General features: G+C 41.0%; 1 protein-coding gene across 2 annotated transcripts; it reads left to right on the forward strand.

Moving 5' to 3' along the window:
• The first annotated feature begins 815 nt into the window (after positions 1-815).
• On the forward strand, positions 816-24,907 carry parvaa (parvin, alpha a). Of its 2 annotated transcripts, XR_013790103.1 has the most exons (14): positions 816-1,102; positions 10,021-10,110; positions 10,324-10,394; positions 11,420-11,522; positions 12,204-12,344; positions 13,577-13,692; positions 14,145-14,203; positions 16,096-16,115; positions 16,212-16,273; positions 16,496-16,564; positions 16,680-16,781; positions 19,540-19,612; positions 23,146-24,545; positions 24,604-24,907. XR_013790103.1 is itself a non-coding variant. In XM_079502044.1 (13 exons), exons 1-13 carry the CDS (start codon positions 961-963, stop codon positions 23,220-23,222), a joined length of 1,125 nt encoding a protein of 374 aa, XP_079358170.1. In that variant the 5' UTR covers positions 816-960; the 3' UTR covers positions 23,223-24,907. The 2 variants fall into 2 exon arrangements, 1 of the variants encoding a protein (XP_079358170.1); XM_079502044.1 differs by having other exon boundaries at positions 23,146-24,907.
• Positions 24,908-26,288: the final 1,381 nt, after the last annotated feature.

The raw sequence follows: 26,288 nt of genomic DNA on the forward strand, positions 1-26,288 counted from the left end.
TTAGCTTGGTTATTTTTGGTAAGTGACACTGTTGTAGTGTTGTAATATTGAGTGATTGATTGATTGATCAGTTCATCCCAAAAAATAATTATTTTCTATCAATCACACAGCCCATGAAGGCTGAAGCCTGGACTTCAAGGAGATTTTCTTTTTTTTTTACCCGGGTGGCTGTTCTTCTACCGGAGACCTGCTCGCCGGTGACGGGTTATCAAATTATTGGCTCAGGAATGCAACAAAAACATCTCCATGAATTCAAGGCTTCATTCATGGCCCATGGGACCTTGATAAGTTGATAGAAGTCATTTTTTGGGGTGAACTTTATTTAACACTATATCTGAAACTGCCATGTTAAAAAGGGACACATTTTCTCCAAAATCCTTGACATGAAAATGTCTAAATCTGATGAGCTCCTTTCTAGTGGTGTAAAGTAATACATTTACTCAAGTACTGTAACTAAGTACAATTTTGAGGTACTTTTACTTTACTGGAGTATTTCCAATTTTCAATACTTTATATATAGTGGAGTCCACTACATCTCAGAGGCAAATATTATACTTTTACTCCACTACAATTTATGAAAACTATAGTTACTTTTAAGATTTTTAACCACTCAGCCATTTGAAAATAGCCGATCTTCAAGCTCACATTTAAAAACTGACATACTTTCTACTTTTGGTACTTTTGAAGTAAATTTTGAATGCCAGACTTTTACTTAGTTGTAAAAAGAGTATGTGAGTAAATGTGAGTACTTTTTCCACCACTGTTTTCCCTGCCCTCCTCCAGAGGGGCGGGGCCATGATACAACACAGCACTGTGACTCCAGAAAAAAAATCACTGGAATTCCGTTTCCGCTTTTAGGGAGTGGACAGGGATTTCGTGACGGACAAATAACTTTTGTGGTGGATCAACGCAAGAGAAGTTTTTCTGTACATTTTTCCCCTCTTTGGATTAACCGGACAGATGATGGCTTCCTCGCCGCAGAAATCACCGTCTTCTCCAAAGTCTCCCAGCACGCCGAAGTCGCCTTCTTCCAGAAAGAAAGATGATTCGTTTCTGGGAAAACTTGGTGGAACTTTGGCAAGGAGGAAAAAAGCCAAAGAAGGTAAATGGAGTTTATATCTTCAGATAACTGGACAAAAAAAACTATCCAAACATCTGTGAACCTTTATTAACGTGGCTTAACTGTGCCATAGAATCTGTTAAAAGTGTCAAGTTTTTAAATCTTACCGAGAGAGAAATATACCCTGCCACTGTGCAACGCAGATTTTCCACGGGCGTGTGGGGAAAAAAAGTTTGCATAACATTCCAAACTTCCAGACAAAGTGACGATTAGTCATCATTAATATAAGTGTAACTCACTAAATGCCGAAATACAGACAGAGTTTGACGCGTACATACAGTAGTCCAGTCCTTTGAGACTTGTGTGGCTGCGGGCTATGTGTCTACTACAGTATATCCATGTAGGGTATTGACTCACTACAAAATGTAATAACTGAGGAATGAGACAAGAGTAAACACAGCCCACTGTCTGCGGCAGTGGGCTGGGCCTAGCAGCTGAACTCATGCCCTGCAGGCTGCATGCCAAACAATACAAACTAAAACACACCAACCTTGCTTGATTCATTGATTTGACTCCCCTTAGGCCAGGGGTGCCCACACATTTATGACGTGAGATCTACTTTCAAAATGACCAGCTCAACAAGATCTACCCACTGAAAAAATAAGTGTACCATTGCTGAAAATAGTTTAAATATATAATGTACCTGGGGGGGCTTTGGAATAGGGAGAAATTATGACAGGCAGTTTCTGCTGTCAAAATATGTCCCCCCCGTATTTAACTTAAACGCCCAATGCATTCTCAATGGCAATAGCACAAACTTTGCCATGCTACTAGTCCTACATACTTACACCTAGAAACCCCATTCAAACCTATTTAGGTTCATCTTACGGTGGACATGTTTGCCTGAAAAGAAATCTTTGAAATGTTTCATAGTTTTAGAAATATAGTGCTTTCAAATTTGAGAAATTTATAATGGGGCTCAATGGCAGCTCTATGGCACGTCAAAACATTACTTTCACCTAGAAACTCTATTCACACATTTTATAATTCAGCTTACTGTGGAGACACATGCTGGAACCTTTTACTTTGAAATGATTTGTAGTTTCTGAGTTATTTAACTTAAACGCCCAATGCATTCTCAATGGCAATAGCACAAACTTTGGCATGCTACTAGCCCTACATACTTACACCTATAGAAACCCCATTCAAACCTATTTAGGTTCATCTTACGAGCCACACTACCCCCTGAGCCACCGCCGCCCTGTTTTGGTTTTACTATAGTTTATGACAGAATGGAGAGAGAAAGCTAAATTCATTGACAAAGTACATTTGGAATTTGTCACCCATCCTACACACCCTATAGTATAGGGTGTCCCTATAGGATCGCATGTCATGTGATCTACCTGCACAGCCTTTGTGATCTACTGGTAGATCGCGATTTACCTTTTGGGTGCCTTAGGCTATTTGCATTTTTTTTACATGGATCTTGATGAATATATATAAATAACAACTTTATTGGACTGCCAGTGCCATATATCTCATGTGTTAGTGTTAACAAAGAGATCATACCAAATATGAATATCTTGTTGCCCATTTTGATTTGCAGCCATCATAACAAGCAAGGTCTGCTTTCTGGATGTTCTTGACATTTCATTGTTATTGGCCAGGTTGTTATCATTGAATGAGCAAGCCTGGGTGGAGATTGGATGATTAGTTTGCGTCATCCGCATCCGCGGAGGCTGCTCAACAGCTGAGCCCCTTTTTGATGTTTTATTCCTTCACACACACACACACACACACACACACACACACACACACACACACACACACACACACACACACACACACACACACACACACACACACACACAGTGTGGGAAGGATGTCTTGTCTGTATTGTGTGTCCTATGACTTGATCGAAAAGCCAGGGCTGCTCCCTCTTGTGTCAACCATTGATTAAATTTGAGTCTGTGACGTTTATGACCATGGCTGCTAATGTACAGGAGAGGAGAGAGTGAGGCCATAACCTTGGATGAGAGAGAAGAGAAGAGAGAGAGAGAGACGGCAGGGAGGAGAAGGTCAACTGAAGGGGAAGGGATGAATGAATATGAGCTCGGCAGCAGAAGCCATTTAGCTAATAAAGACTACTGCATCACAATTCCCTATAGCCTTGATGGATAACAACACCGCCAGTCAGCCACCCACCGACCGCATTGAGGATATAACAATAGTTGTTGGGCTTGTGACGGCCGGGACTCGATTAGCCAATACTTGGGACAGATAAACAATACATAAACACAGACCATATTATTGAATTGTTTTATTATTCTGTGATAGAACGACAGAGAAAAGCTAGTTTGGTTGCATTCTATCTATGCTCTTCTGAGGATGATGAGCAGCGGCGGGACAGAAGGCTGGTGCAGTTAGCCAGGGTTAGGAGGCTGGAGCCTGGGGGATGAAGAGACACAGAGATGGGCTGTGGATCATTCTGCCCTCCAGGTAGGACATAGCACAACAAGCCTGTACACAGCAAGGTGATACATTAGTTTTGGGTTCATCATTATAGTTTATTTTTATTTGGTTTTGACATATTGAATTCTAATTCAGTTAGTTAATTTAGTTAGTTTTTAGAGCAGGTTTGTTAGTTTTTATTTGGTTTTTACTTTATTAGTTTAATGTTCGTTTTAGTTTTCTTTCGGCCCTTTTCAATTCTGCACCTGACGAATAAATCAGGTGCATGATTGAAAAGTGCCAGATTAAGTATTGTGTAATAAAAAATTCAAGAAAAGATAGCATTTACAAAAAGAATATTCAGTTACAGATTAAGTTTCATTTTACCATCTCAAGAGTTCAATTAATGTTAAACATCTTCTGTATCAGCTAATTTATAACGATGAATGTAGAAGAATTGCTATTTAGATCAATGTTTTACTTGTCTCTCCTATTAGTCAGGGAATATTATCAGAAAAATGTCCAATCTGAGAATATATCCCTTAAAGGGACATTTCACCCTTTTGCAAATATATATTGTTAATGACGTTTAGACTATTTAGAACACTTTCCTGGGGGTCTTTATGTGTGTAATATGTGGTTTTATATATTTTAGATTTTGTGTCTCTGATGTCATGGACACTGGGCTCACTTCCTTCCTGGACTACAATTCCCATAATGCTTTGGTGCACTGCTCCTTGTGGATATGGGGAGGGCTGTCTTACTGAGACAACATGTAGTCCAGGAAGTAAGTGAGCCCAGTGTCCATGACATCAGAGACACTGGGCTCGCGTATATCTTTTCTACGTCCGAACATAGACATGGTAACGCCCCGTCTGCCTCTGATTGGCCTACCGACACTGCCGGTATACCAGAGTTTCCTCCGAGGTGGAAGATACATGCTGGATAGTCTGCTGCGAGGTTACTCTGTGGTGGGAAATAAATATATAATACAAGTACGATATAATACAAGAGAATGATAGCTTGGCATGCATGGCAGCAAACTAATATTGTTTATGCCGTCGGCCTGTTTATTTGTATACATGTGTAAACTTGAAACATTATTGTACTGTAAAAAGGTCTCTTTTCCCTTGATCTTTATATATTTTTTAGTATAATAGTATTAGTTTACTATAATTAGATTAATACACGATAATCAACACTAACACTTTAATTTAGAACACAGACAAATCAAATCATAGTACATACGTGTTCAATCAATTATTCAATCAAAGCAAACGGCACAAACAATATTAGTTTTCCTCTTCTGCAAAAATGTAAGTTACAAGTTACTGTCGCGGGTTGCCATTCTCTTGTACTTGTATTATTTCCCACCACGTAGTACCCTTGCATCTCGGAGGACAGGCTAGACGGGCAGTGTCGGTAGGCCAATCAGAGGCAGGCGGGGCGTTACCATGTCTATGCTCGGACGTAGAAAAGATATACGCACTGGGCTCACTGCTAAAATCTAAAATATCTAAAACCACATATTACACACATAAGACCCCAGGAAAGTGTTCTAAAGCTTCTAAAAGTCATTAACATATATTGTCATATTGGTTAAAGGGTCACATATAAGTGTCCCTTTAACCAATACATTTCTTCACCAATGTGTTTGTAAAGGTGTCTAGTAACACATCTCACACTCTCACAGAGATTCAGTTTCCCTGTACGGGAATCTGTGACAGCTGCTGAAAGTTGGGCTACCATTAATAACTACACATTTTAAATTGATTCTGCTTTAAGTAGCATGTGAGGGGTCAAACTAGAGTCTAGCTTTCATCACAAGATGTGATGACCTGGAAGAGTGGCTATGGCTGTTTTTGTCTCCACCAGGCCGAAGGCATGGGGAGAGAGTATGTTTTGCACTCCGTCCGTGTGTGTGTGTGTGTGTGTGTGTGTGCGTCCGTCCTTCCTTCCTTCCGTCCGTCTGTTACCAGCTAATCTCTGCCACCGTTGGCCCGATCCATGCCAAACTTTGGATGCCAACGACGAACCTCTGCCCCAAATATTCCTCAACGGCCTGTTATAGCGCCACCATGAGGCCGATTTAGGCAAAACACATTTCTGTAGATTACTCATTACACATTTTATCCATACATCACACAATTCGGTATACACTATCTAGTGTATCATGTGATCAACACGGATCTGCACCATTTCCCATCTTCCATCCTGATTGGCTAAGATTGCCTTCCAAAGCTCACATGATTGGTCCGTTTCGAACAAAATGCCACAAATCACAAACACAGTGTGCAATTTCCGTGAAATTATATACGCACATTTCCACTAGGCCGAGGACGACATGCCACTCATTTCTTCCCCAAATCAGCCTCAAGGTGGCGCTATAACAGGCCAATTCCTGTTTTTAGCTATAACTGCTTCGATCTGTATACAACTTATGTATGCGCACTCCCTAGAGGCCATGGAAAAACATTGTCCCTGCATCCCTCCACATCTGCCGGTTATAGCGCCACCATGAGGCCGATTTCTGCAAAACACATTGCTTATGTTAGTCGCACAGATTTCATCCAAATGTCACGCAAATCGGTACACATGATCTCTGTAGTCATGTGATCAAGACGAGTCTGTTGGATTTCTCAGATTCTACACTGATTGGCTAACATTGCCTTCCAAAGTTTTCAGGAGTGGCCCGTTTTGTACGAAATGCTGCACATGTCCTGCTCATCCAGAATTCTATCCTCATGCCATGAGTGATCTGGCTCTGCATTTCCTCAACAAAATGAAGAAAATTGTTGCAAAAAAATAACAAACAAAAAAACATGTTTATATTACTCCTAAACATTTTGCCAAACATCTCACACAGTCCTATCCTCCTGGTGGAGACCTGTGCCCAGAAGGGCACTTTTTTGTTTAGCCCAAAGAGTGTAAATGCTTGCAATGGATTCAGAATCATGAACACATTGAAGAAATCTATTGGTAAGGGATTTATTCTCAGATTTATTTTAATGGGCAGATTGGGCACTGACTAATACAAGCATGCTCTCCAGGATAAACTACTGTATCAGTGAGCGATGTGGTTTTCAATGTAATGGGGTGGTCTTTTAGACGGGTCCCAGGGACATTTGATGAGTCCTACGTCAATGACGTTTAGAGTACAGTACTGAGTACAGTATTGCATCCCAGGATCCCCAGAGGGTGACATGACTGCGTCCTTTCTCAATTTAGTGAGTCTCAGGATGCAGGAGGCAGGCTATTTGCATCAATTTCTCTTGATGTCTTTTCCATTTGTTTAATGGTTAAACTGTAACCCATTAAGACCCGAGGACGATTCTACAGATCCCTTCTAAATCAGTAGTCTGCACATTTTTTCCCACTTTTTTCTTAAAGATATTTCTTTTTGCCATTTTTGCCTTTATTGATAGGGTGCAGTAATTGGACAGGAAAGGGGGAGAGAGGTGGGGGGGGGTGGAAGACATGCGGCAAAGGCTGACGGGCTCGGGACTCGAACCCGCGACATGCCGTACGGGGGTCACGAGACATGGCCAAAGCAATTTTGAGAACCGCCCTGCCTTACTAACCTGACTCCGCCAGATGGGGCAGCAGAGAGTACACTGTGTTCCCCCCTCCTGCTCCCATCTGGGAACTCTCAGGCAGACTTGATGCCCGGCCACAAAACGGCCTGGCCAATCAGCAGCAACTTCTAGCAGCAGCTTCTAGCTTCTAGCTGCTGCCGATTGACCAGGCCGTTTTGTGGCCGGGCATCAAGTCTGCCTGAGAGTTCCCAGATGGGAGCAGGAGGGGGGAACCCAGTGTACTCTCTGCTGCCCCATCTGGCGGAGTCAGGTTACTGCCTTACAACACTGTCTTACAGGACTGAGAAGAGACTAAGTTGTCTTCTCTTTCCTCTTTAATTCAACTTTGTGAATGCTAGTAATAACTATGGCTTCAAATCAATCAAATCAATATCATGATTATTTCAAACTTTCATCGATTACAATTAATAACGATAACAAAAACGTTTTTAAATATGGTGAAAATAGAAGATCTACAAGTTCAACGGGTCATGATGTGACGTGTTGTGCGCTTGTAAATCATCGTACGACAAAGTGGTTAATCAGAAGTTTCTTTTGTGTTTTTGGGGCTCCCACATGCATTTTCTATCCCCACAAATAACCAATTTTAAACAATCAGGCTTTCATATCATATGGGTGCTTTAATGGAAATTGCTCTCAGGAACAGCTCAACTGATTTAGTCCTCATCGTGATGTCATCAATGTCACCCTACTTTGTATAATTCCTCCTTCTTCAGTCTTCAGTTCCAAATTTGCATTTCCACTTTGTTTACAATGTCCGCCATTGTTGATTTTCCAAGCTGGCATGGAATGGGAACAAGCCTGGTTTTATCTAGCATCAGTATTATGACTCAAATATTAAATAATCTGCATATCGGCACCCCCACCACCTCAGGACATTGTGGTATTGCAGCTAAAACTGCTTTCAAAGTCCAGAGGGTTAGGGTTAGAGTGATGATTGATGATTGAGGCTCAAACCATTAGAAATAACTTTGAGGGACATAGACAATATGATATTAAATATTAGAAGTAGAACCCGTTTTAAAATGCATGTTATTTCTACTTTAAAACCGGTTAGATTTTGTGTTGTGCTGATTCCTGTATCTGATATTTTGTCTTGATTTCCTGACGTATGATATTGCAGTTATTCCTGTAGATTTGTGTCAAAGTTATAAGTTGGTTATTATAAATATCGATTTAAATATATTTGCGGTTAATTGCCCAGCCCCACTAATATCTAATATCATACGTCAGGAAATATTTTGTCTTGATTTCCTGACGTATGATATTGCAGTTAAATATGCTTGGTGTTATATCACATCATGTCTTTTATCCTCTTATGGGGGGTTTCTTGTTTGTTTTCAGCGTGCATTTCAAATTCTGAAACATACTTTTTGGATGTGCTCATTTAAATGTATGTCACTAGCTTGTTTTCATTTTGAGTCGCTCGTTGTGAGCTTGTGTATTTTCTTAATAATTGAGAATTCTTTTGTTAATTGGTTAAAAGTCAAACTTTTCAATAAGAAATAGGTTTTTTTGCTTACTGTAAATTAAAAGTTACCAGTAATAACACCCACTAGGAAAAGGCTCTGGGTTGGAACTTGGAAGTGTTCATATAACCTTGTGTTGGAGGGGATATTGGATTTATTTTACGTGTGCGTGCGGTGTTGATTAAAGGGATGTTACCCTGGAGACGGCAGAGAATGTGCTGATTTCTAATGATCAAATCTCCTCAGGTATCTGACACACTACGAATGGCATGCTGGGGGACTCTACAAAGCTTGATGGGAGGCAGGAAGCAACAGTAGTCTTTTCTGGGGTGATATAAGACAGCCTAATAGAGGCCCGGATATTAGTGTTTTAAGGATTCGTTGGAAGATTTAGAGAGGCATCTATGAAACTACTTTTTGAAAATGTCTGGCAATTAATTTTGTTAGCAAGCTGTCTTGTTGTGTTCCATTAACTGTCTGCACATGGAGGCACCGGGTCTCAAGATGATTGGCCTATTAAGTATAAGTGGCATTATAAAAAGCCAGATTCGGCATCCTTGTTCCGTCTACGGCGCCTTGGCCTGTTTATGAAACTAGATTTTAAAATCACCTTTGTGCGTGTTTGTTTGTGACTGTGTGCAACCTTTATCTGTGTAGTTGGGGTTGGGGTGACTGTTCACACGCCGCCATGTTACATCACAGACTGTGCTTTACCTGTGTCCATCCGTGCATTTGTTTGTTGTGTGTGCGTGCTACAGAGCTTAATCTAATGCAATGCTTTATTGAATATACTATTATGTTGTACATAGAATTGTATTGTGAAACTGTTTTACACAAAGTATGTAGCAGCCACTGAAAAAATGCTGTTGGTGTATACAATATTTTGTAACGAAAAGGCCTTGTGCACTCCTACAAGGACAGGTGCGTCGGAGCCGGCAACCAAATGCGAATCATGAGAAGAAAAGGGTCCCGCACACTGTCTTTCACTTATAGAGCAGTAGTTTTATTAGATGACAACGTTTCGGTCTAAACGACCTTCATCAGGTATCTCAAAGTATAAATAAAATATACCAAGATCCAGGTCCAAGGGTTGCCACTAACGGTTGCCCCGACTACCGGTGGCAAGTAAATAAATAAAAAATGTATGTATCTTAAAAATGTTTTACAAGCGCAAATGTTAACGGTCATTTTATAATGGAAAATGTACTTTTTGGGACCTTACTGTCAACCCCTGCAACTAGATCATGTCATGTGCAAATGTACATTTGCAAATGTACTATTTGAGTGTTATTCTCTCTTTGCTCTTTTTTTTGCCCTCTTTATTTTTATCTATGCTGCTGTATTGTAAAGTAAAATAAGTTTAGGTACCTGTACAAAAGATGTAACAAAGTACAATCTTGAACCGTGAACCTAATACAACGTCTGTATCCCCTCCCTCTCTTAGTATCGGAGCTTCAGGAGGAAGGCATGAATGCCATCAATCTTCCTCTCAGTCCGTCCCACTATGAGCTGGACCCTGAAGACACCATGCTTGGTGAGTGTTCTTACTAACAGCACCTGTTGGTTGTACTCGTCTACATAAGATCTCACCTGACCTGTGTACAGGTTTAATGGTTGGTTTCAAAGGTAATCTTGTATAACAAAGATTCGCAATAATACTGACATAATTAGCCACTGCTCCTCTCTTACTATTAGCGCCAACAATGTTACAACATTGATGTTTAGTTTTTGCTGTCTCCTCCACCAGAGGAGAATGAAGTGCGCACCATGGTGGACCCGAACTCCAAGAATGATCGCAAACTACAAGAGCTTATGAAGGTAATGCCTTTGTGTGTGAGTGTGTGTGTGCGTTTGTTAACCAATGCGTTGTGAGCTTGTAGATCCCGTGCTGCGGGTTAAAAATCACCCGTGCTGCGGGTTAAAAATCCCCTGTGCTGCGGGTTAAAAATCACCCGTGCTGCGGGTTAAAAATCACCCGTGCTGCGGGTTAAAAATCACCCATGCTGCGGGTTAAAAATCACCCGTGCTGCGGGTTAAAAATCACCCGTGCTGCGGGTTAAAAATCACCTGTGCTGCGGGTTACAAATCACCCGTGCTGCGGGTTAAAAATCACCCGTGCTGCGGGTTAAAAATCACCCGTGCTGCGGGTTAAAAATCACCCGTGCTGCGGGTTAAAAATCACCCGTGCTGCGGGTTAAAAATCACCCGTGCTGCGGGTTAAAAATCACCCGTGCTGCGGGTTAAAAATCACCCGTGCTGCGGGTTAAAAAATCACCCGTGCTGCGGGTTAAAAAATCACCCGTGCTGCGGGTTAAAAATCACCCGTGCTGCAGGTTAAAAATCACCTGTGCTGCGGGTTAAAAATCACCCGTGCTGCGGGTTAAAAAATCACCCGTCCTGCAGGTTTAAAATCACCCATCCTGCGGGTTAGAAATCACCCGTGGCGGGTTAAAACATGTGTGGCGGGTTAAAACTAATCCATGCTGCGGGTTAAAAATCACCCGTGGGTCGTGGCTTCCTGTGAGGTTTGGGGAGGGTGTCTGACTCATGGTGTCTGACTGTTGGTATGAAGTCATTATATGCATAAACACATAATTTGTCACTGTCAGATGCTAAGGGCCGATTCATACTCCCAAATGTGATGTCATTTGAGGTTCGGGGGGGCGGGTACCGTCCTAAAGTCGGCTCTTCGGTGCTACTGAAAATTTCTGACGAGCCGAAATCATTTCGGCACTACAGCGCCGAAACAGCGGTAAAATAGGAGTATGAATCGGCCCTTACAATGCCTTCCTATGACCTTTCTCTCAGTATGACTGAAATTCTTTGTCCTTCTGCCCACGCAGGTGTTGATTGACTGGATCAACGATTGTCTGGTGGGGGAGAGGATAATTGTGAAGGACCTGGCGGAGGACCTGTTTGATGGACAGGTCCTGCAGAAACTCTTTGGTGAGGAGCTGAGCTGAAAGAGTGATTTTTTTTAAAAACTTTTTCTGTTTTGTATGTGTCTATGGAGTTAACATTACTAGTCTAATAGACCCCCAGGTGTGGTTATAATATTAAAATATGTCTTCTATATGTATTTTTGGTTTCTTCCTGAAAGATGAAAGTCTTTGAGTCAAAAGTTCTAATTGAAATATCAAAGACTTTGCCTGCAATGTTTGTTTACCATATACCTTTATAATTTTGGCAAAAAAAAAAACATGCTCGAACTGTAACCAAATACTGACCCGGTGCAAAAATAAATAATAGCCTGCTGCAAATTGCTCCCTGGTTCTTTTAAACGCCCGTGGTCCAAATCGATTTTGCCTAACGCTTTGTGTGCCCACACAACACTTTAAAAAAAAAAAAAAAACAGGGTGCCCAAGAAGTTTTACATAATTTTTTTTGACATATTCTTTTTTTTTAATATATATATATATATAATTTAAAAAAAAGACGTCCACAGAAAGACGTCCACAGACGTCTTGCATAGCAGTAATTCCCAGGATGTCTGTGGACGTCTTGGGCACAAAATAGGTTTTAAATACCCAGGCTACTATTTGGGAAAATACCGTAAGCTTTCTTGCCGTTTTAGTTGTATTTTTGTTCAGAAGTTGACCATTTGGTGTGCATGTGTGTGTTTTCCAGAAAAGCTGGAAGGAGATAAACTAAACGTGGCAGAGGTCACGCAGTCTGAGATCGCCCAGAAGCAGAAGCTGCAGACGGTCCTGGAACGCATCAACGACTCACTCAAACTCTCCACCAGGAGCATTCGCTGGAATGTCGACTGTAAGCCACCAATTACAATACTGATAAGAGCCCAAGCTTACAACGAATCACTCTGTTTGTAGATCAGCTATTTCCGCTATTTATTTTAAATAGTATAACATTAATGAATGTCAGTAATCTCTTTCGATTTTTCAGTTATTTGTCATATTTGCCCTGTGCAATTTTTGTATTAATATTATAATTTTATTATTATTTATTCATATATTCCAACGTTCAGTGCCAAAAACACAATTAAATTGTTAATTGCAATTATTAGTGTGGCAATTAATTGTCAACTTAAATGTGACAGCCCTACTGGTCAGCTGTCGTGTCATATTGATTTGATATAGCTCTTTTTTTTATCAGAATGATCAATGCTCTGGCCTGGGCCGTGGCTCAGTGGTCCAGGCACCTTGGCTGGTAATCCAGTCTGGCAGTGTGCTGCGGGTTCGACTCACGATCCCGACGGCCTTTATTGCATGTCACCCCCCCATCTCTCTCCCCATTTCCTGTCAGCCTACTGTCTCTGTCCCTCTATAAAAAAATAAAGGCGAAAGCCACAAAAAATCATTAAAAAAAAGAATGATCAATGCTCTGGCCCCAAGTGATTTGGAAGACAATTGTACATCGCATAGCATGCTGTTGTACTATAGAATTACAGGTGCAGCCAAGGTTCCCGGGGATCCTTAGTTAAAAAGTATTACATTTGTAATTTAAAGAATTTGCAGATACCCTGGATGCCAGCAAAATAACGACATTTTGAAATATGCATGATCCCTCGAGTAAAAAGCGTATGGCTTATACATGGACATGGAATATAATTGATTTCGCTGCATGTTCTCCTATTAGAGTAGCTTTCCCTTTGGTTTACGCCTTTTATCCTCCTGTTAAAAACACTTCCTAATTGGGTCTCCTGACCCAGTGAACATATGAAAGTATTTTGGAAGGCTTTTAACTTGCTTTCTGTAAAGTGCATCTGATATGGCGCACAATCAAAGACCTGCTTTTTTTTCCTTCTTTGTTTGCTATTTGATCTGTGTTTTTCAACTGAAATTAAATGGCACTAATAATAGATCACATTTAGTATTGTTTCATTATTCGTACTACATACAATATATGTACAGCAATTCATCATCTCTGTTAGAAATTGGAAACTATCTATTTAGTATGGCTTCAAACGTTTTCATGAAAGTTTGGGTAATTTTATTTTATATGGATCGTTTAATTTTGTTTCTCCATTTCTGTCCGTCTAGCGGTCCACGCTAAGAGTATAGTTGCCATCCTGCACCTGCTGGTGGCGCTGTCGCAACACTTCAGAGCGCCAATCAGATTGCCAGATCATGTGTCCATTCAAGTTGTGGTGGTCCAGGTGGGTGTTACTCTGTTTTGGATTGTGTGTGCGGGTTAAGGCTCATACAGAGTCTGGATTTTCGGTGGTGGGGTGACCACCGAACTACAACATGAGCCGCGGTGAAGAGCAAACCACTGCCACCGCTCCAGCCCTTCTCTCTGTTTTTACTCACCGCCGCTCAACGTTATTTCAGCTCCGGTGGTCAGCTCACCACCGGAGCGGTGGTCACCTCACCACCGAAAATCCAGACTATGAATAGGCCTTTATTGTTCCCGTTGCTGCTAAAGGCCTATTCATACTCCAGATTTAGGTGATGAGGTGACCACCGGAAAGGTGGTCACCTCATCACCTAAATCTGGAGTATGTATAGGCCTTAATTCAGCTTTGAATTTCTGTCCTCTGCTATAGACATCCTGTTCATTTGAAATTAAGAATAATTTTATACATGAATCCTCCTCTCTGGCTTTCAGAAAAGAGAGGGGATCCTTCAGTCTAGACAGATTCAAGAGGAGATCACAGGAAACACGGAGTAAGTAACCGATGAGTCAATGATTGGTACGAAACCGAATCACGTGTACTATGTAAGTGATAATGCACGGCTGGATGTTCCGATATATATAAATATAATGAGGAACTGCACTGCAGGTTATGGAGTTTTGAGTTATGTCTTCTTTTTTTCTTCTTCAAATCGTTATGGAGAGAATTGCCATTGCGAAGCAATTCTACTTTTATTTTTATTTTTTTAAGATATTTTTTTGGCTTTTGTTCTGCCTTAATTGATAGGTTGAAAGTAGACCGACAGGTAATTGGGGGAAGACACGCGGAAAAGGCCGTTGGGATCGGGAGTCGAACCCGCGGCACGCCGTCAGGCTGGCTCAGCATAGGACACAAAAAGCCTAGGACACAAAAATCAGCTTAATCTTAAATGAGCAATTTATTTGAACTCAATTGAACTCAAACATTTGGTAGATAGATACCAGCCCCTCACCCTAAAATACTATTATTATTTGTTTTTAATTATCGGTTGCATAGAAATTATAACTATAGAAGAGATGTGATGTCACCGTTAGCTGAGGCATTAATCTTTTTTAACACGCACACACACACACACACACACACACACACACACACACACACACAGCACCTTTCTCACTCCAAGGCAGTCCTGCAGGCTGACAGCAGCAGCTGGGGTGATAACGACAGGCCAACATACACATACACAAACACACATTTTGTCACGGTAGAATTCTGTTAATAACACACACACACACACACACACACACACACACACACACACACACACACACACACACACACACACACACACACACGGTCACAGTGGAAATGTGGTTATTACCATAACACCAGGACCATTGCCCAGGCCTGCCTACCTCTGCCATCAAAGATTACTCTCTGTGTGTGTGTGAGAGCCCATGCCATGTCTTGCTGGCCTGTCCATTGTGATATGTGGTCCTCGGGGACATTTGACACTGCAGTAAGTGACCCCTCAAACAACAGTATTCTTCTCTGTGGCAACAACGAGACATGCAGTGGGGAACCCGGTGTGGATAGTGGAATCACTCATCCATTGTATTAACCCCTTTTGGGCGGGAACCCCTGTTGGTGTTTTAAGCATTATGTTATACTTTAGCTATTGAAAAATAGCAGCTCTACAAGCTCGTAGCGCACCACCGAGTGGCGCGCTACGAGCTTGTAGGTCTGCTATTTTTGAAAAGTTGTGAAAATGTGGCGCACATTTTTGAATATATTTTTCAGAGCGAACATTTTTAACTAAAATATTGGCTTCTGGGGGGTCCCTGGAACTACATATTTTGAGATGGGGGTCCGTGGCCCAATAGAGTTAATTCTGGGGGTCCTTGACATGAAAAAGGTTGAGCACAACTGACATAGAAACATGTTTTTTTCAGAAAATGTTAGGATTTAGAAGCCTTTTTTTTAATCGACCTCAGTCCAAAATGGGTTAATACCCAATTGTGTTTTGCTGTCGTTGATATCGGAGTAATGTGGCATCGTGTGTGGCTATTCTAACATAACAATGATACCCATGGTAGGGGCTGGTGTCTAACGACGTAATTGGAATGCCCAAGGCACACACGCACACATTAAAAATCCCAGTGTTCCTTTAACTCTGAGAGTTGCAAACGGATATATATGAACACTGAGGATTTGATCTGTGTACTGTACAGTGTGTCTATTGTTAATGTTAAGGTATGTTGCATTGTTGGTGCTCATTCTGCACTGAGACAACCTTTCCATAATTCAACATTCCTCTGTGGTTAATCTGAATGCTTTTATGGATTGTTGTTTATACGTTTGGTTTTTAAAATGTCAAATTCAAGCAAACATCACTTTCTGGGTCTTATTTCTCTTTCCTCCCCCAATCTCTCCTCCATCTCTTAGGGCGTTCTCTGGGAGGCATGGTATGTTTTGAATTTCTTTCTTGCATTTCAGTTTTTCAACCAATTTATGTTTGTTCTGTTTTTGTGACCGTTTATCGTCTCATTTCTTCTCTTTAGAACGGGACGCTTTTGACACTTTGTTTGACCATGCGCCAGACAAGTTGAATGTCGTCAAAAAGGTAGTGTGTGTGTCTGTGTGTGTGTGTGTCTGTGTGTGTGGCTGTGTGTGTGTGTGTGGCTGTGTGCACGAGCACAGCACACATGTATATGTCCATGCGTGAGAATGCTATTTCTCTTCATGTAATATAAGTGGTATGTAATTGTATAATGTTAATACTGTGTGTACAGGACAGGTCACTGTGCACATGTCTGTGACAGAGCTGTCCTTCATGTCTCCTCAGACACTGATTACGTTTGTGAACAAACATCTGAACAAGCTCAACCTAGAGGTGTCTGAACTAGATACACAGGTATGACACACATTTGCACATACAGGAAAATAAAAACATAAACGTCACGTTTATAACCAAATTAATTAAAGTTCATAACCAAATGAATTAAAGTTTAGCTGTGATGCACTTTCAGTTCGCTGACGGTGTGTACCTCGTGTTACTGATGGGTCTGCTGGAGGGATACTTCGTCCCTCTCTACAACTTCTTCCTCACACCAGAAAACTTTGACCAAAAGGTAGTACTTTGTTTGGTTTTTTTTATTCTCTTTGCATTGAATACTGATAACGTGCTAAAGAAAAGCACCTTGCTTTCCCACTGGCATGTGAAGCCGTCAATCAACTGGCAATGTTGATTTCCGTTTTATTTTTGCTCCCACTCTCAACCTTGTATCGCTTTACATAACATTTCCCACGCAGCTATAGTGGGAATTGAACCAACCTGATTGCCATAGCATATGATTTTTTTTTATTTTTTTCACTTAATTTTTATTGATGAAAAGACAGACAACAAAAAACAAGTCTAAGTATGAATGTTAGTTTTTCCATAACATACAGTTCCTCAGTAATGTCCATCCATTGTTGCATATGATATTTTTGTAATGAATTAAACGGCTTCGTAAATAGCAGTGTTGGCATAACTTAGAGGTTTTTGCCTGCATCAATCATCAACAATAGCCTACCGGTATTTAAGTTTTACATTTCTCTCTCTCTCTCTCTCTCTCTCTCTCTCTCTCTCTCTCTCTCTCTCTCTCTCTCTCTCTCTCTCTCTCTCTCTCTCTCTCTCTCTCTCTCTCTCTCTCATGTGACTTTCACTTTGATTCCCTTGTGTTGGTTCATGAGTCATCTCTACACAGCTTCTGCTGTCCGTGAGTGGGAAATGGGGAAAAGGTTCATCTCACTCGATTTCTGGGGGAACTCTTCATTTCTCCAGCGTCCTGTTAATTCTAAACACATTGATCTTTGATAATACAGTCCTTTTGTAATACAGTCCTTGGATATTTTATAACCTCGGGTTCATACACCATCTTAGAACAGGGAGTTTTTACTTTTTTATTTTTTTTATTTTATTTTGTCCTGTTTGTCCTTGTTTCGTTGATGTTTGTGATGAATATAAAAAACTATATATATATTAAAAAAAAGAACAGGGAGAGCTGAGTTGAGGTCCTTTTTAGGTCCACTTTGAGTCCGCTGTCATAAATCATAGCTTGTTGGACTTGCCAGCTAGGAAAGGAACACATGACAAAATGGTCCCCTTGCACACTAGGTACATGGCTCATTAAATAACGTTACAATGGTCCTCCTGTAGGGACACGTCAGAAACAGGACCTTGGTCCATCTGTGTTTCTGACTTGTAGTTGTAAGAAACACTATCTTAAATCAATACTCCATTTTGAAGAAGCCTGAAGCACTCAAGAGAGCCAGTACTCCTACAATGAGTGGACTGATAAATGCCATCCATTGTGTCCCCAGAGTCAATTCTGTGCACAGCCATCCCTTTCTCTCCATCGGCCTCTGTAGTACTATGGTATTCTGAACAGGCAGTCTGCAGGGACGCCACAGAAACCTTGTGTTTGGGTCCTGTCCAGTGGACTTTGCCAGCTTGCGGGAGCAGAATGGGCATCAGTACTACAGTGCACACAATGCATGGACGGACAGACGGACACGCGCACACACGCGCATGCACGCACGCACGCACACACGCACACGCAAAGAGACTTGGCCAGATAGAACAGGCACTAGCCCCACAGCATCTGTAATCTCCTATTGCACAGGGAAATGTTGGAGTGGCTAGGGGGTTTAACTCTATTACTCTGTGTGTGTGTGTGAGAGTAGAATATAAGGGCCTAGGGGGGCTATTGATGATAGGGTGGGGGTAGGGGGTACAATGGAGAACAGCACTCGTCCACGGTCCACTGGTTTGATATCTTGGTTGAATTCTGTTTAGTTGAGTGACACACACTCTTCCATTTTTACTGTATTAGGCATACAGTAGTATCCACTCCATTAATGTCACTGTGTCCCAAACAGTGGGTCACGGACCCATTTTCATGGGTCTCGACTCAATCCAATTTTATTTTCCTACATAGAAAAAATATGTAAGAAATTCCATACATTTCTATCTAATAAACAATTTAATAATTAAGAAGTAGGGAAAATAGCTGATCTACTACTTGTGAAGCATGTGGTTGTCGTAGCATTGTTTAGTTTCTTTTGCATGGGTGCTGACATTTTATGAGGTTAGAGTTTCACGAGATGCATCCAAGCAACTCGCTACAGGTGTACCCTTAAATGTGAAAGAGTTGTGCGTCTTGCCTGCTACATGCTAGACACGGAGGAGTGGATTTATCAAGCTAAAAATGGCCTTCTGTTCCAAAAGCATGGCCGTTACCCAGCCACACATTTGACCAGCGTTTAACACATTATAGGTCTCTGGAAAAAAAAAAGGTTCGGCACGCAATTACTTGAAAAATCATTTCTCTTCAGAGCGTATCTACGTGAGGGTATACAGACCGACTGCTCTCCTAAACTTTTACAGCGATGGCTTACCGTCTTGTATGACAGCTGCAGTCCAAAAAAAATGGTTTAGAAATCTCAAATCTGTGAGGTTTTATAAGTGATACATACAAAGTGCAACAAAGCTTTTGATAAACGAGGCGGCAGAGTGTTTGTGCAGCTGCTGAAGGCTTATGGCCTTACAGTACAGAACTGTGCTATGTTTGCCCACATAGGAAGCGGTGGTAGATGGATTGAATTGACCCTGAGCGTATTGTGGGTTTTATCGACCCGTTCTCACATTCTCTTATCACTGTGGAATTGACTGTGTACCCATGTGATTGTACCTGTTCACCTTGTGTGTGTGTGTGTGTGTGTGTGTGTGTGTGTGTGTGTGTGTATGTACTTTTGTGTGCAAACATTTCAAATGCGTGTGTAGTTGGTGTACATTAGCTTGCTTGCTTATTTATTGTACTTAACAGCCTTGTCTGCCTCTCTCAGGTCCACAACGTGTCCTTCTCTTTTGAGCTGATGCAGGATGGTGGCTTGGAGAAACCCAAACCCCGGCCTGAGGGTAAGAATCTACTATTCTTTCCTTTTTTATTTCATTTGTGTCGAATTTCTCCCTTTTAGTATATATTGTAGGCTTATTGGGCGGCGCTGAGCTAGAATATGTAATCGTACCAAAGACATGAAGTGGCATTCAACGTAGGTCATGAGCCAGATAAGATTCTATCCTAGACCTTCAGCAAGCCTCGGATGTGCGGATTTCTTCATTTTGTCATCCGTTTATACAAGCATATTATTACGAGTAGGACTTTTCAAATTAGCACATGTGGCACATTTCCGCTTATTACATGATTCATAATCTACGTCCATATGTGGTATTGTACAGGCCTGGCCTATATGTTAACACTTTAATTGCCCAGGGTTATTTAATCCATTACATTATAGCGCCCATTCGATTTATAAACACGGACCCCTTTTCCGGACGGACCGGTTGTTGTTGTGAATGTGTGTGTAGCAGCTAACAATAGCCACACCAATCTAGAGTCGATCGACAACAACGGGAGGTAAGAATAAATCTATCGCGACTAGCGACTGGACCGCGGAGCGCCGTCTAACACAGGACCTTTTTTCATAATTAGACGGGATGATTTAGATCGCGAGTTATGAACGTTTTAAGATTTTCGTTTTCATCAGCTAAACAGGGGAGGGAGTTTTTCGATGACGTCTCACTCTTGTGCAACACCGAGGATTGCCCAACAGGCGCTCCTGGGCTATGGAGCCATGCGATCCGTTCTCATATCGATAAACTTTGTCTTTTGGACAATACTTCGTCCTGGGCGTCGGGCGTTACTAATAGAAAGGACAAAGAACTTCGTCCTGGGCGATGGGAGTGTTAACCATGTACAATGACAGGATGGACAAAAAAAGGTGATTTAACCAGCTCCGTTTTATACTTGTTGAGGGTGGTGGGGTTGTACATTTCTCTGCCTATAATGGCATGCCAGAAATTGGTATGCCAGGTTGAAAGTATTTTTCAGCTTGAAGTAGTAATCGTAGGAACAATGGTAGCCAAAATCAACTTCTGTATGAGGCTCTAGCTAAAACCTACCTGAGATACGGTATAAAGGTGTGTAAGCATAGCAGAAGATGTGTATTGTGCATGATGTACATGACTTACTAGTATACAAGTTAGGGGTTGTACCTACTAACTAGTATTCTCTGGGTACTTGTATGACAAGTTTGTTGATGTATAGAAGCAGGTGTGGTGTAAATTGAGATAAGTGACCACTGACCAGGATTACATTTTATTCAGAAACAAGGAATAAAGGTCCCAATCCAAATGTTCAATGAAAGTGCAGCTTCAGTCCACGATGAACACTTAAAAACAAAGCGCTAACAATCGCTATAGGAGTTAGCCAGAGCAAGAGAATAATCAGATGGGAACAGTTGGCCTTTGTTGGGTTAAATATGCACAGTTTCTATTGTATTACTGGCGTAACTTCACCACTACAGTTTGTATTTTGTTGACCTGGGATGCCCCAGGGGTCTGTCCTTGGCACCCTCCTTTTTTGACTTTACACCAAATCTCTTTTGCTGAAAACAGCCACTCTGCAAGCTCACACCACATCGCAACACTTTGTGAGCTTGTAGATCAGCTATTTTTGCCAAACTTTCACCTGAATGCTTGTCTATTTTGACATGCCCAGAATAGAGTGTCGCAGTCCCGCCCCCTCGAGAGACCCGGAAAATAAATCCTTGTTCATTTTCCTCAGACTTTTCAGAAAGTATTTATTTAAAGACGTTTACGCCGCGGACAAAGCCAACTCTTGTCGTGACAAATCATGACAACAACATTTTTCGGGCTGAACAAATAATTAGAAAGAAGAAGAAAACGGCAGGTTACAACACTTTTTTTGTTGTTTTTCTTCTTTATTTAAAGACCTTATAAGCGTCGTACAAAGCCATCTCTTGTCGTGACAAATCATGACAAGAAACACTATTTTGGACCAAACAAATAATTACAATTTGTTTGGTCCAAAATATTGTGTTTCTTGTCATGATTTGTCACGACAAGAGATGGCTTTGTACGACGCTTATAAGGTCTTTAAATAAATACGTTTTGAAATGTCTATGGGAAAAATGCATTGGGAACTATTTCCTGGTTCTGGCGTCGTCATGAAAGGGGGCGGAACTGGGATGCTCTATAGTGACAATAGGGTTTATGTGGTTGGTTAATTGTACTTACTGTAGCATACAGTAGTAGTTAGCATAGTTTAACTTAATTCTCACAGATGTGCAGCACCTCGGCTTTGGAATCGGATGATGGATATTTCATAAAATGTCACAGTATTGTAAACACGGCAAACACAAGTTCTCAACACTGTTCTCAAGTTTCCTCTATCCTCTAGTGTATTTGCGTATTTGGAGAACCGATCGTGCACGTGCTGTGGTGACAAGTACAACCGGGGGACCGTACCTATGTTCCCCAGGTTCTATGTTCTCCACCCCGCAAAAAGGTTCTTTGTTCCCCGTTAAACCCTAACCCTAAGATAAGTGGGGAACATAGGGATGACCCCACAACGGGAAGTGCATAAACGGGTGAGCATGTATGCCCCAACTTGCATCGTACTCGTCTTACATTGGTCCAGAGTTGGCCGGTGCCCTTTTATAAATCGGTGAATCATTGATTGTAATGTGTAACTTTATTAGTACTGGGGTAATGGATACTGCACTGGGTACTCCCAACAACAACAGGTACAACGGGTATAACTGGGTGGGGCACGCATTCCCAACTTGCATTGTCCCCACATGGTTCGGTACTTGAGTGGACGCTGAGTAGCGGTCTAGTATTCCAAAAACTGCAAGAAGTGCATTCTTAAAGATGGAGTGCCATGATTTGTTTCCACCCTAAAACATGATAATCAGGTATTATTATAATATAAGGGGGAAGAAAAAGTGTAAAGTATTTGTTCAAATCATGCTTTTATGTGGACACGCCCACCAGTTCATTAAGTGCCTGGTTTGCCTGGTTTGCCTGGTGGGTGGTGATGGGTGGTGATCGACCTGAACTGAAGCCGCACCCACAGCTGTAGTTGTATGATAAAGGGGGAGGGCTTAGTGGAGGGGCTGATAGTGTGATGTCACTATATTACTGTTTATTTCATTGGCCCGTTTGACTGTCAAGGGTTCAGCCTCCAGGAAGAAACCCTAAATACAAAGTTAATACACCATTGCACATAAAAACTACTCCAGGGTGTCTAATGATGTACGGCACCTCATAGACACATGAAAAACTGGAAAAATACAAACATTGTGGCACTCCATCTTTAAACAGAAGTTAACACATTGTGACATGAACAACAATGAAGAACTTGGAGAGACCCGGACAGAATGATCTGTCCACGGGCCCACAGGACCTACATTTTAGGGACATTCCGTGACTCTAGATTGCTAGAACGTGTTGCAGACGAGACGAGATCTACGTACTTAACTTCTTGCCATCATGCTTAATTTATATTCTATGGTCATCTTATTTAGGCGAGCGTCATACAATGAATTCTGAATAGGGCTTAGGTCTGTCATCCTTTTCTTTTTCAGATATTGTGAACTGTGACCTAAAGTCGACACTTCGCGTTCTCTACAACCTCTTCACCAGATACAGGAACGTGGAGTAAATGCCACATGTTGCCAGGGGTGAAACGTTACACATTCTAAAGCTTCTTAATCACAAAATGTCTTTTCTTTTCACTTTTATATGAAAAAAAAACATTGCTTTTTTTGTACCTAATTACTTGCATCAAAAGGACCCTTAGTCTTTGTTGGGTTATCCATCCAAGAATGTTCAGTTATTTTGACTGCCAAGCCATTTTTTGTGTGTGTACATTTCAACTGTGTTGTATTTCCTACGTGTTTGTGTGCTCTCAATGTACTGTACCGTAAACATTTCCATGCTGCAGAAATCATGTATACACTATAGTGACATCATTTATAATCTCTAAAGCTAAATGGTAAGTGATGTTAATTCAAGTTTTTGTTACCAAAGTCATTAATTGTTTTGTTAATTGGTAGTTATCATTTTTGTCAGGCCTGCAATTCATGTTGCTAGGATAGTCTATCCTTGAATCTTTTTATCCAATAAAAAAATATATATATTTGTATTTATTGTACATTTGGATACGCTTGTTCAATCGTTTCATACGGTAAATTATTTGAATTTCTCTCTGCCTGTTTCCGGTCTTTCACAAGTGCCTTTAAAAAAAAAAAAGTGCATTACTGTACCAAGCACCCGCCAACTTGTTTGTATAAAGTGACTGCATGTGCTCTGTGTTAGGGCCGATTCATACTCCTATTTTACCGCTGTTTCGGCACTGTAGTGCCGAAATGATTTCGGCTCTTAGGAAATTTTCAGTAGCACCGAAAACCTCAAATTACGTCACATTGTAGGCTCTACAGAGCCGAACCGACTTTTATTCGGCTCTAAAATAGGAGTATGAATCGCGCCTTAGGGTTGTGGACAGGGTTAGTAATGTGGCGAGGTGGCCCGGCTCCTCACTCTTCATTTACGGCGGCGGTTCTCAAGCCCTTTCATGTGTCAAGAAAGACCCCCAAATTGTGTGTATTCGGCTTCGGAACCCTATCAGAAAATATTTTGTGCAAGTCCCTGGCACAAAATATTTTCCTCATACCAAATTTGTGTTGTAAAAATGTTTTAAAGACCGTTTGAAAATAGCAGCATCTACAAGCTCACAACATGTCGCGATGTGCCGTGGCGTGTTGTGAGCTTGTAGATCAGCTATTTCAAAATAGCTGATTGTTTAACTGATGCCATTAGACACCAGAAGGTCTGGCATTTTGTTTTATGACGCAATTTTGGGTGATGGGTGGGATGGCCGACTTAACTAATTGTGCAGGGTACCCCCCATGGAAGCCCTTAGAGGATCCCTGGCTGGGGGTCCTCTGAGCCCACTGTGAGAACCACTGATTTATGGCATATAAAAGTTTTGTCTGAACTAATAGATGTTTTTACATAATCTCCAGTGATGTACAAAATTACAGAAAAAAAGCTTTCTACATTCCACAATAGTAATTATGAAATGATATAAATATTGTAATTCCCTAAAAAAAATGTATTGATATAATACATACTGTACATAAAGAGTACATTCTCTGGTATTGTGTGAATAACTCAATAGTATACAGTAGTACTTAATTCTTACCTATCTAGAAGACAAATGTATGTTGCATTTTGTACTTTGCTGAAAATGTGTTGGATGAGCTTTCACAACCATGTATCTTTTAAAGGTTTGCTACAACCATTCTATATGTATTATTCAATAAAATGTTCAATCAATGAATGTGACATATTTTTCCTTTCTTAAATGACGCAAAACATATTTTCAGATAAGTATAGAACTGCATTCTCACTGGCACAATTTTAATTTAAAACCACTTGTGTAAATTGAGAGGTGTAGAAAGGTGTTATTATGTGGAAGTGTCATGACTTGTATATAAGTGTCTGTATTATTAATTATACACAAGCATTAAGAGTCCCAGTGTACACACCCATGTGCAATGCAGCACCACCTGGTTTTCTTAGCTTCGGTTCACTAACCACTCATTTATATTGAATTCAAGGTTGGCACTGATGGGAAGTATCATGAATCATATTTAGTATTAAGCACGCACATTTTAGGGAGTGGATATTCTCTGAGCCATTATTAATCACTTTCAACTTGGCCTCCCTATTTTTCGGCATGCCATCGCCGTAAAAACAACCCATCTACAATCTCACAACATACAAGGGAAGGAACACAATGTGTGTAATTGTTAACGGCATGCCTGGCTAAATGCATGAAAAGTAGACGTACCAATATATTCCGTCCGAGTAACAGCATCTGGTGAGGCTTGACCATTCAGATCCCATGTCAGTGGCAACACATCCTCGGGGATCTGCAATTACATTAGGATCATTTCCCCTCCGTTCTGTCGCCCAGGGAACGATTCAGCTGCTCTACTTCTTACCTCGTTATATATTATTGTTATCGCATTATTGTTACATTGTCATTCTGCTCGGAGGTCATGTGAGGAGACCGTGCTGCTTCTGTGCATTCCTCTGATTGAAAGGCATACGCCACAGTAATGGAAGCGTTGATGTCTGTGTCTCATCCATGGACGGGAAAGCCTTTTAGTTTTATTTTGTATCTATTATCATAACTCTTAACTACAATCTGGACCCAGAAGTTACAGAATGACCATAAAGCGAATCAGACCAGGATACATTTCAAGCTATCTGAACCAAATGCGCCATAGATCTTTTCTGAACTCGGATAATGCAATTTGCTCGCAAACTTCCATTCCAGCTATGTATTCATTTCTCCTGAGAATGTGGTTTCTTTTCTGTTTGGAATGGTCACTTCAAGTAGAAATGTGTTGTTGGAATGGTGTGTGTTATTGTTACTGTTACTTGAACCTACTGTGTATCTACATCACATTACACATATCGGTAGTACCTAACAGAAAACAGACATTTTGCACATATGTAACATAAACCTAAACTACTATTGTCTTACAAAGTAAATCTAACCAAAACCAATAATGCAATCACTTTTATTCAACTCATGCATGCATGAAGTGCTGTGTTCAGTTTTGAATATGTTCATGAATTATCTATCACCTGTTTTCTCCAACCATCACATTCATGAACAGAACATTATTGAACAGGTTGTATTTATACAAGCCAT

The sequence above is a fragment of the Electrona antarctica genome (assembly GCF_951216825.1).
Source record: "Electrona antarctica genome assembly, chromosome: 5".
NCBI lineage: Eukaryota > Metazoa > Chordata > Actinopteri > Myctophiformes > Myctophidae > Electrona > Electrona antarctica.

Coding starts and splice junctions, on each gene's coding strand:
- parvaa (XM_079502044.1), top strand. CDS start 961: ATGATGGCTTCCTCGCCGCAGAAATCACCGTCTTCTCCAAAGTCTCCC. Junction 16,565..16,679: donor TGTCTGAACTAGATACACAG/GTATGACACACA, acceptor ATGCACTTTCAG/TTCGCTGACGGTGTGTACCT. Junction 16,782..19,539: donor CAGAAAACTTTGACCAAAAG/GTAGTACTTTGT, acceptor TGCCTCTCTCAG/GTCCACAACGTGTCCTTCTC.